At 43.3% G+C, this 12,084-nt stretch overlaps 1 protein-coding gene across 1 annotated transcript in view; it reads left to right on the forward strand.

Annotated features, from left to right (window-relative positions):
• The first annotated feature begins 250 nt into the window (after nucleotides 1-250).
• The window catches only part of igsf3 (immunoglobulin superfamily, member 3), a 293,816-nt gene continuing 281,982 nt past the window's right edge, over nucleotides 251-12,084 (forward strand). The window contains exon 1 of the mRNA XM_060929572.1: nucleotides 251-1,268. Coding sequence (XP_060785555.1) covers nucleotides 1,229-1,268 — 40 coding nt within the window. The 5' untranslated portion in view covers nucleotides 251-1,228. The remainder of the gene's footprint in view (nucleotides 1,269-12,084) is intronic.

Raw genomic sequence — 12,084 nt, forward strand, 5'->3', positions numbered from 1 at the left:
AGCCAGCATGATATTGAACATGTCTGAGTGGAATATATCTGATATACCATGAAAAAAGCCAGCCAATATTATTTAAATGTCTGTTTGCGCGATCCATCCTATCCTAATACCAATAACAATAATAAATAGTAGTTTTTGCAGCTAGGGGGCGTGGTGATAGATTTGGAGGCGTGGCTTAACTGAAAGCACCACCCAGTGGGCAGACGAAGCGGCGAATGGGGAGGGGCCTGCTAGTTTTGAAATATGAGGATTATAGGCTGCTCCTAAGGTAAGCTTCAGACAATGGAGAGAAAAGGATTTGATTTATTTTTAAACTAGCCGATACAAAAATGAAACAATAGCCGGAACTGCTGGAGTATTTGGAAATTTGGGATTTTCGATTCTCTCAGATGCTGAATCGGTTTCCTACGGGATTGAACAGGAACCGGTGTCCACTGGGGGGAAAAAAGATTCTTTTTAACGCAAACATTGTGTTGGAATTGTTAAAAAAAAATCGAAACATTATATATGTTTCGGTAAACTGTAGCCCTTATTTGCGCTCGTGACCGCCACACTCGCCTGTCTTTGTGGGACACAGAGAGAGGGAGAGAGAGGAGATAATCCGGATTGACCAGGAAGAAGCACTGCGGCGTGGTGAGGGTCACGGAACTGAACGCTGGCTGTATTTATTCGAATCCTTTGCCCTTTTTCTCGTCACTTCCAGCAGCTTGAAAGTGAAACTGGGCTGGGCGACCTTAGGTGGGCGCTTCTGCTCTGCTGCTGAAGGTGAGGCGAGGCGAGGCGTCGCAGGAGGAGCATCTCATTATAGTGTATTAACTGGAGCACACGAGCTTTAAAGCTGCTGTCCTTTACCGTTCACACACCCCCTGACCAAAAACCGCCTCCTGTTTACCGACGAGGCACTCATTCATCCACTTTTTCCTCCAACTAACTGCGTGGGCACAGACGCGTTTTGGAGGAAAGACGCCTTAACAGACCGGACACAATACTGGATACAATTTTACACACACACACACACACACCAAACCAAACGCAGCTCCATACAGAGGAGGATATTCGTGTTTAGCTCCCAGGAGCGTTTCGCGTCTGAGAGACAGCCCCGGGTTTGGAGCTGAAGCCTCGGTGGTCTGAAGGAATTCTAGCTGCTCGGTGTTCGGAGCTGCAGTGTGAGAGGAGAAGGAAGTTTAGGAGCGCCACCGGTGTCGGACCCACTCCTCCTTCTCCAGCCATGGATAGCAAATGGCTAATTATAGCCTGTGTCCTTTTTGGTAAGTCGTTTTTACCTGGATAGGTGAGGAGAGGTGTCTCGAAACGAGATGAATTGACTTGTTGCTGTTTTTCCATCTCAACATGTTTACTGCCCTGGGATTAAAACCAAAAGCTCCTGTGAAATTTTATAGCCTGGTCTCTTAAAATTCCTACACACACACACACACACACACACACACACACACACACACGTATATAATTTTTTTTTTTCATTCATTTGCAGGTTACACAGGATGAACCGTCTGTCCGCACTGTATGAAAGTGTTTACCCAATAAATAACTGGAATCGAATGCATATTAAGCTATATATCTCAGGCTGTGAGATTGAAGCTCGAGTCAAGTCCGAAATCGTGACTGATGATGATAAACCTTACACACGAATGACTGACAGTTCAGCTGATCCACTAGAATTGCCTGGAAACATCTCGCGATTTCCCCACAATTCCTCCTCTGTATTTTTAACAAAAATCCTCCCCAGTCTGTCCATTTCTTTCATAATGATTGATTGATTGATTTCAAAACACCGGCCCTGCTGTGACCTAGTCAGCTATTGCAAATACACTAGAGCTCGGCCTGAAGTTTAACATGCTTTCAGAGACCACTGGAGAAGATCGGTATTGCTTGAATAAATGTTGGAGAGGCAGATCAATGCCAGCACTTCTGATTCACTTGATGGGCCTTGATTAATGTCGTCTAAGGTCTTGACTTCGTGTTTTCAGTGTAGTCCAAAGTTGTGATGAGGCGGATTCGAACAAGGCTGGAAGCGCTTGGAGTGAGAACAGCGCTTCTGGTCTCCAGAGGGCAGTTTTTTACACACACACACACACACACACCACCTGAGTAAGCTCAGATGGTTTGCCATCTCATTATGCTGTGCTCACAGTGTAGTTTGGCAGCAGGAGAGTGTGTGACAGTCACTGATTACGCAGGCTATGAAAACCGTGTGTCTGTAACCTTTCCATGGCAGCATCATTTTCTAAAGGTTTGTTTGGATATGGCTCTAATCCTGGCGGTGTTTTAAGTAGTGATCAAACAGAGCTCTTTGTGCACAGCCCTTTGTTGTAGGTGGCGAATGTGACCGTGACGAGGGTCATTTATGATTTTAACACATCTATCAAATTCCTGCTAACTCTGCCTTCAGTCAAATCCAATCTCTGACTATAGTGATCTTCTATAGACACAAGTGTTTTACTGGGAAATGCACCACTCGTATTTTTCATACAAACTTAATTCAGGACATTGAGTAACATGTTTTCCAATATCCTCACTCGGGACGATATTGATGAATAGTTTTGATTAACTTGCATAGTTTTTGTTTGTGAATGTGCCTATATAATAAAAAGAACATCACATGTTGGCTTGAAGATGTGAGGTTTATCTTCTCATGTTGAAAAACTTGTATTTTTCATACAAAATACATCGTGGATCTGAGTGACACATTTAAATAATATTGGCTGGTGTTGAGCGGTATATCCGATATATTCCATTCAGCTAGCATGATACTGAACAAGTCAAAGATATTGAACTTTTCTTTGACTCGTTCAGTATCGTGCTAACTGAATGGAATATATCTGATATACCATAAAAAATAAGCCATTATTATACATACACACTCTCTGTCTCTTCCAGTTTTTCGCTGTCCATTGTATGTTTTCTTCTAAATATGCATGAAGAATATCTAATGAAGTTTTGGTAGCCTTTCAGGTGTTCGGCGCGTCTTTCTCTTTCCCGGTGAACAAAGAAATGCAGAAAACTCTTCTCATTCAATATTCGCGTCAGCGCCAACTTTTGATGTCGTCATGTTGTCTTGACAACCATGCAGTATCATAAACCATATTCAGCGCTCATTCTCCATTGGGTAGAGTGACGTAATACACGTAAGATAAGCGATATGCTAACAATATTGCATGCTATTGAGTAGGGCTGGGCGATATGAGAAAAAATTATATCACGATATATTTTTTCAAAATTTTCGATAACGATATATATCACGATATAAATCAAATCACCATTTTTGTATTTTCTTTAATTTTCTGCTCAAAATATGAACATTACAAATTAGTAGTTCCTTCCTAATTAACAAAAATAGCTTAACAAGCCTTCAAGTTTCACAGAACCAAAACAAACTGGATGAACATTCTTTTGTTCTTTTTATTCAAATGAATAAACTGAAACTGAAAAATAAAAACTATATACCATTGTTAATCATTTGTGCAAATTCTAGCAGCTTTCAAATAAACAAAGACATATTGACGTGTAAACCTTATGCTGCAAGGAGAAAAAAAGTGCAATCCTGTACGTCAGTGTGTTTAAGGTTTTGTGTAACACTTTGTTGTATGTCCGATTTTAAATATCCAAAATACCTCCACACAACCGAAGATCTCTGGCCCTTCTTTTCAACGATGTCCTCCAGGGCAGTGCTCTGACTTTTTCCTGTTCAGAACTCCGGTCAGTTGGCTTCTCGCTCATTTTTATAATCGCTTTGTTTCACGCTTTGTTGGAGAAATGCCGTGCTCCTGCAAACTTCACCACAGCCATGCTGTGCGTTGCTGCTACACGTGTGTGTGTGTTTGTGTGTGCACGCAACCTAACTTGACGTGGCTCTCTTCCAACGGATTGGTTACGTGCGGTACTGTTTAGTTATGATTGGCTATTCGCGTGTCTGTCAAAACTTCGGATGAAGTAATTTTATTGAAGGCGTAGGCTTATCGTAGGCATATCGTACGTGTCTAATTTCTAATCGTAGAGATTTTATATCGTGAATAACATCGTAATCGTAAAATCGCCCAGCCCTACTATTGAACCAAATGAATGAAACTGGCTAGGAGGGAATAGAATACATACATGGTATTTACCAGCTGGGAGGTCCGTATTGTGAAATACCGTGACTGAGGTCTTGAAAGCACTGACCGAGGCCCTCTGGGCCAAGGTCGGTATTTAAGGCCGAGGTTACGGTATTTCACCATACGGACCGACCTTAAGCTGGTAAATAATATATTTATTTTTTTCTTTACCACATTCTAACAGAAAACGAGAGCACCCGAAAGGGAAAACCGAGCCGGGCCGCCGTTTTGAATCCTCAAATAGGATTCATTCAGGATTCAGCCATGTTTTTGCTCGGCGTTAGCAAGTTGGAGGTTTTAAGCTTTCTCCTGCAATGTTTTCTTTTATTTCTTCTTCCTCAGGGTAGTAAAACTCGCTTTTGCTGTGAAGACTGTTGTTATCGCTATCCATGCTGTAAAATTAATGCTATTTTCTTGAGAAATGCTGGCAAAAATTTATAAGATTTTTGATAATCTTATAAATAAATCTTATAAAAAAAAGATAAATATTGACACAAATTGCTACTATGTCTGTTGTTGTGAACGAGCGAGTCGCCAGAGGTCCATAACCGGGGTCCGCACCATAGGATACGGACCCGCTCGCCAGCCAATCAGAGCGCAGGATTTGGACTGCGAAAAAATAAATGTTTTTATTCCATCGAAAAAGTGTCCTCTATATATAATAATGAAGTTATTCCATGAAATCGAGTTGTACATGAGCTCGCTGGGTTGGCTACAAGCTATGTATGATGAGATCGAGTGGAGTAACTGTTTTATTCTATCCACGTTCACTGGATTTTGAGAAAGAGGCTTTTTTTTTTTTTGCAAATTCGATAAATAAAAAACTTTCTACAAAACGTCCAACCAAATAATTTCTGCTTGGAATGTAAGCAAACCGGCAAAATGACAATAGCAATTTGTGAAAATGCTAGAATAATTCTTGAAAAATTAAAAAAAAAAGGTACATTCTTACCATCAAATACTTTTTATTCCATTTTTTTATTTTGTCCTCAGTTGGTTCAGCAACATGCTCCGCCATTTTGTTTTTCTCTACTCATGAGCTGATAGCCTAGTAGTAGAGTGCACAGTTGCTCATATCCAGTGAATCTGGATAGAATAAATATTACACGGTGGCACGAAGAGATATAAGCACCACTATGCTTGGAAGCATAGATCTGCACTCGTGCACACAGTGTCTCACGGCCAGCGCTTTACATATCATTTACATATTCTCTACCTCAGTCACACACACTCCTCCCCCTCACACACACCCGTTCTCACACCCATTCAAATACACTCCATGCATCTAAACAAACAACAGATGGCTTTAGTTTCCTGGACAAGAGGCATGTTAGTTCCGCAGAGAGGAAGGAGATGAGGTGGGAATGGAGCCTATCCCCACTGTGAGCTTTCCTAACGTATCAAAGATTTGTCCTGTGCTGCCAGATTTCTACTTTCTTCTGAGGGCCCGTCCACACAAGTACGTGGCCTCACCCAATACGCTGTCATTTTGAAAAAAAATCTCCGTAAACACGGCGTCGTTTCCAGAAATATCTGCGTCCCCACGGATTCACTGGAAACAACCCAAAACGCTGTAGTACATATGCCAGGCCTGTATGTGGCGCTGTGACGCCGCCACACCAATACACTAAAACCGGAAGAGAAGCCATAGAGCATGCATATAAGGTCACGTGCTGTTTACAAACAAGCTCATAACACGAGAAGAGGACGATCATGGCCAGCGCAACTCTGAGAGGAAGAGGAGAGTCTTTTGTGTGGACCGAAAATGAAGTGGAACTATATGGTAGAAGCCTGTAGTCCGCCATTGTTGTTATGACGTGTCTAGCGGCTGAGGTTAAAGGTTAGAGAGGTGGGGCTTATACGTCATCGTTTCTGAAAAAATCCACCTTCGCCGTCCAGACGACTCCGGGCTATCCGGCGTTTTAGGATTTTCCCACTCTGGGACCCTTTTTCAAAAAAATACCAGTTTCACACCTCAAAAAAGCCAGATCCGTCTGGACGCAAGGCCGAAACGATAAAGTATTTATGCGGATTCGACAAAAACGTACTCGTGTGGACGGGCCCTGAATTTGTGGCCCCATAAGTTTTAAATGACCTATTAAATCACTCGTTTCTTTAAGATTCAGTAGAGGTGGTTTGAATTGTCCATTCTGGTAGAGGAAAAAGGTAAATATACCAAATGATTTCTTATTTGGCATATTGGGCTTGGGATTCATTGTCACATTAGACTTCATTAATAGGCATTGACCTTCCATATGCCCAAACTAGTCCACTTGTGTTTCACTTTTGAGACCTTGAATCCTTCATTTTTTTCCACTGATGTTCCTTCGTCTATTTTCTTTACCGCCATTCCAACAGTGATGCTGAATTTGAATAGCTAGATAATATCAATGCTAATTTGAATGTATTATGATTATACTCCTCTAAATCTGCCAGAGTTCCCACAAGGCCCTGTGGTGAGACAGAACACTGTCAAGTGCTACAGAGTTGCTATCTTAAACTGTCTGTATGAAATCTCAAGGTAGGTTCGTTGAATCTGCTACTACCACGTCACAAGGCTGGCTGATATGACGGTATGATTGTGTTTGTTCTTAATGTGGCTCCATGGTTTGTTCAGAACCTCAGCAAAATACAATATTGCGATGCACATCACCTTTCCCTGCCACATCATAAAGTCAGCCTTCTGTCTGGCTGGGACCGAACCTATCACAGAGAGACTGCTGTGCTGAATTTAGACTGGCAGAGCTGCAGGTGATCTAGGGAATTTAGAAGTGGCATACTCGACACTCCAGACGTGGCCAAGGGTTGGGTTTTTTTTTTTTAATTAAGCAGGTAGACAGGAGAATTTGAGGGAGAGAACATGGCTGTGGATCTGTTGCCCCTTTTCCACCAAAGCAGTTCCAGGGCTGGTTCGGGGCCAGTGCTTAGTTTGGAACCGGGTTTTCTGTTTCCACTGACAAAGAACTGGCTCTGGGGCCAGAAAAACCGGTTCCAGGCTAGCACCAACTCTCTGCTGGGCCAGAGGAAAGAACCGCTTACGTCAGTGGGGGGGGGCGGAGTTGTTAAGACCAACAACAATAACAAGACCGCGAAAGGTCGCCACTTTTAAGCGACGAGAAGCAGCAGCTGTACAAACACAAAGTCATCCATTATTATTGTTGCTGCTGCCGCTGCTTCTTCCGTGTTGTTTTTGCGTCTATGTTCGCGCCAAGGTTTATGCAAACGTAGCGATGTAACTGACATATACAGTGACGTAATGACGTGGCTTCCCTTAGCACCGTGAGCTATGGAAAAGCAAACTGGTTCTCAGCTGGCTCGCAAGTTGAACGAGTTGTGAACCAGCACCAGCCCTGGAACTGATTTGATGGAAAAGGGGTATCAGTCACTCTTCAGATCCAGTGTGCATTTCCCAGAGAGGAGGAAAAACTTTTTTTTTTTTAAATATTCTTCGAAAGCTGCTTTCCTCCCACACCCACTTCTCTTCCTCTCTCTTCTTTTCATTTAGTTTATTCTCTAAATCTGTTCACAAATCAGCAAGAGAGGCTATAAAGTGCTTTCTCATTTACATTTGCTCACACTTTGTAGGCTTAGAAAATAGTACAATCAAGTATAAAAGCTTTTCTTGTGCATCGTTCTGTTATAATTAGCTGTCTCCCTTTCACTGGAAAGGGAAAAAAATTAAAAGGTTACAATAAAGATGTGTAATTTTTTTTTTTTTTTTAAATGAACCAAAATTGAATGCCTATTTGTTTTGGAATGGGACTGGCCAATAATGCACCCTCCCAATCCCATGTACCTACTGTTTTTGAATTTGAACTGCGCTGCAAACTTGCAATAGTCTTTGTAACTAAATGTGATCTGTTTTGGTTCAGTGTCTTGTTTTGCGTACGTTGTGTGACAGCAGTGTTTCACGTGAATTTCTAATCTCTTCCAAGGTAATTGCAAACAGACTGCCTTATGTTTTGAGGTCAGTCCTCTGAGAATCACAAAATACTCATCTCATTATCTCTAGCCGCTTTATCCTGTTCTACAGGGTCGCAGGCAAGCTGGAGCCTATCCCAGCTGACTACGGGCGAAAGGCGGGGTACACCCTGGACAAGTCGCCAGGTCATCACAGGGCTGACACATAGACACAGACAACCATTCACACCTACGGTCAATTTAGAGTCACCAGTTAACCTAACCTGCATGTCTTTGGACTGTGGGGGAAACCGGAGCACCCGGAGGAAACCCACGCGGACACTGGGAGAACCTGCAAACTCTGCACAGAAAGGCCCTCGCTGGTCACGGGGCTCGAACCCGGACCTTCTTGCTGTGAGGCGACAGCGCTAACCACTACACCACCGTGCCGCCCTTCACAAAATACTGTGAAAATATATAAGTAATGTGAGCAGTCGTGTATAAGTAGCTTCCTACCAGTAGTACTTGAAATGTTTTGATATTGCAGCTAATGAGGCTGAATTCCTTGAATTATGTCCAAGCTGATTCTGTTATCAGGATGAAGAAATATTGTTTCCTGTATTCATGGTTTGTCAGTGTCACCAGCGTGATAATCTCTCTGCATCTATTTACATATTTATCCATTAGCAATTGAAAAGTTTCATGGCAGTTCACTTGGAGAGTATGAGAGAGACAGAAAGTGTGTGTGTGTGAGCGAGAAAATTCAGCAATGACCAGGAGAATGCAACTTTGAGTAGTCCGTGAATTAGGCTTTGGAAGATTGATGATGGTATCAGGAATCACTGATGGGTTCCAACTGTCATGATAGTGATCAAGTTGGATGTCTGTCAGAAAATGTGGTGTCTGCAGCTTTAAGTTCGACAAAAATGGCGTGTTGTATCTCGTATGAGTTTCCTTTTCACCTGTTTTGTATCTTGCATGAACCTTAACAACCTGCTGTCATGCTTTGGGGCAGAGCAACAAAGCCTCTTTCTCTGATGCATCTTAGCTTCCCTTGTTGTTTCTGCCAAATGGATAAAGCCGTGGATGTTTTTGCTCTCAAAACATTTAAGTTGAAGAAAATAACACTGTTTATCAGGGCGACTTCACTATATAAGAATTCAATAAGTATCTCCACTGCTGTTCAACACTGAGCACATTCCTGTGTAGTTTGTTTATAGTATTTTATTTACACTTCATTAGGAGCTAGGCTACAGCTAATAACTCTCCACATTTATTTACAGTCCATACTTCAGTTTTGTAAGTATATCTAACCTTTTAATGGGTAATTAAGCGCAAAAAAAAAAAAAAAACACTGACGAAACTCCTAATGCCCAGGTCAGACTGCAGAAAGACCCATGCTGTGACCTGCGATCAGTCGGGTGGCGACCGATCGCAGGTGGATGCAGGTGTTTGGCATCAAATCCTTCGTTGTGGTCAGACTTATTGCAAGAAGCAGAGTTTTTAAGCTCTTACGACAGACTGCAATCAGTCGGAAGCAGACGCAGGTTGAGGCAGTGCACAGAAAACCTTTAAAAAATATAAGGCCATAAGGCTGCTCGCAGGTTGTTGTAAACTATTTGCAGGTGCAGTCTGCGTCTACCTGTGATGCATCGCGGCCATCTCCTAAAGACTTGTCTTCCCCTGCGTCCGCCTGTGTTTAGCTGCCACTACCTACTTCAACTGGCGATTGGTCACTCAAGCATTGCAATGACCGCCTGCCACTACATGTGTCAACCTGCTATTTGTACCGATATTGGAAGCGAATCGCAGCTGAAATGCAAACGGATCGTGATCCACTTGCATCAGTCTGCCTGTACAGAAGACCCTCTGCAACGCTCTGCCATTATCTGCATCGTTGTGCGTCGACGCAACACGAGTCTTGCGTCTACCTGCGATTTTATCATCGTGGGTAGATGCAAGTAGTTGAAAACTAGTTGCATCCTGCCATCTGACCTGGGCATAATGCTCGCGATTGCAGCTACAGCCAGCTCCTAACCGGTTCCACTTCCTTCCTCCCCTCAGAGCCACAGGCAATACGATTGTCAATTGGTGATAATTAGGGGGCACAATAGGGCAATGGTACATTACACACAATCTCACAAGCCAAACTCTGTGAACAAAACCAAAATGTAGCATGCCTGAAGCCTTTATTGAGTGTTTGCACTAGATGTCATGGAGCTCAAAGAGAGACCTGGTTCTGACTTTCCTTTAGCCTACAACACCGAGCGTAATAAGGTCAAACCGAGTGGGCTTCAGGTTCACAAACCAGTAAAATGTTAACGCTGGCTGCCGTTCCATTCACATTTCTCTAAAAATTTATTGCCAGTGAAATTCCTCTTCATTTCATAGCGAGAAGAAAATGCGTCGTTGATTTAAAATGGAGCATAGTTAGCATAGTCTTCTGTCAAGCACGTTCCGCTTTCTGTATCGCTGAAGTGTCTGTGTCTCTTTGTATCGTTTCTCCTGCTGTGCGAGGAACAGGCCTGAAGAACCATGTTCAGCCTGACAGCTCAAACTCCACGGCTCCGAGTGAGAGCCTGCTGTGCACAGAGCAAAGTGGAGCCATTCGCCTCAGCAGGACCACCTGCATTCGACACTACTTTTACACTCAACACTCGACTATCCCGCGGTCATGCAAAGTACCTTCAGACTACACACACGCGCACGCAAACATGTGCAGTCACTCCCTGTTCTGCACAGAAATAGGATATTTGTAGCCCCTCGGTCAGGTCAGGAACCTTTGAGCATTTGTCTGATACCGTGAGAATGCTCGTGTCTTTTGAAGACCTAAGAATGTGGCGTTAATGACGAACTCTCAGTGGTTGGTCTCCTAAATGAGTCCAGGCTCCGTAGTGTGTTGGTGAGAACATCATATTAGAGTCAAGACACTTGCACTATTCTTAATTTGCGCTTAATATGTAGGACATGGGGCGGCATGGTGGTGTAGTGGTTAGCGCTGTCGCCTCACAGCAAGAAGGTCCGGGTTCGAGCCCCGTGGCCGGCGAGGGCCTTTCTGTGTAGAGTTTGCATGTTCTCTCCGTGTCCGCGTGGGTTTCCTCCGGGTGCTCCGGTTTCCCCCACAGTCGAAAGACATGCAGGTTAGGTTAACTGGTGACTCTAAATTGAGCGTAGGTGTGAATGTGAGTGTGAATGGTTGTCTGTGTCTATGTGTCAGCCCTGTGATGACCTGGCGACTTGTCCAGGGTGTACCCCACCTTTCGCCCGTAGTCAGCTGGGATAGGCTCCAGCTTGCCTGTGACCCTGTAGAACAGGATAAAGCGGCTAGAGATAATGAGATGAGATGTAGGACATGATGAAGTCCAGATGTGGGTCACTGTTGGACATTTTCGCTGTTGTGTGCATCTTTAGTTGTACTCATTCACTCACAGTATGCAGATGTATGGGTAATGATGTTCTCATTAGCATGTTTGTGCTTAAGTGCTTTTTTTTTTTTCAGCCCAAATTGATTATAAATACAGTATAATAAATGGTGTGTTAAGACTTGAGGAATTTTTAACCCCGCCGACAGTAGTCGGAGGGGTTATTATTTTCACCTGCGTCAGTCTGTGTGTGTGTGTATCTGTCTGTGTGTCTGCAAGATATCTCAAGAACCAATGGATCGATTTGGACCAAATTTTGTACATGTGTTGCCAATCACCCAGGAAGGAAACCATTAAATTTTGGAGGTCAAAGGTCAAGGTCATGGCAGAACTTCAAAATTTTCGCCCAATGTATTTTAATAGGGATAAGGCGGGGTTTGCACTCGTTAGAGTGTCCCTGTCTAGTTTTTTTAAATTCCTGCTGTTGCTGAACTTGTCCTCAGAGGGGGTCGAGTAGGTTGGCTGTTTGAACTGGGTGTGTCTTGATCTTTATCTCCATTGTATTGCTGTTGCGATTGCCTCATCTTTTGCTGTGCTTGTGCACTGCATGTCTTTGCCCATGCATGGTCCCCCCCCCCCGTCTTGTATACAAGTAAATGAAAGCATTGGGCGTTTGTTCTGTGTGTGTGTTTTTGCCTGAAGAGGCTTTG

This window comes from Neoarius graeffei, chromosome 9 (assembly GCF_027579695.1).
Source record: "Neoarius graeffei isolate fNeoGra1 chromosome 9, fNeoGra1.pri, whole genome shotgun sequence".
NCBI classification, from domain to species: Eukaryota; Metazoa; Chordata; class Actinopteri; order Siluriformes; family Ariidae; genus Neoarius; species Neoarius graeffei.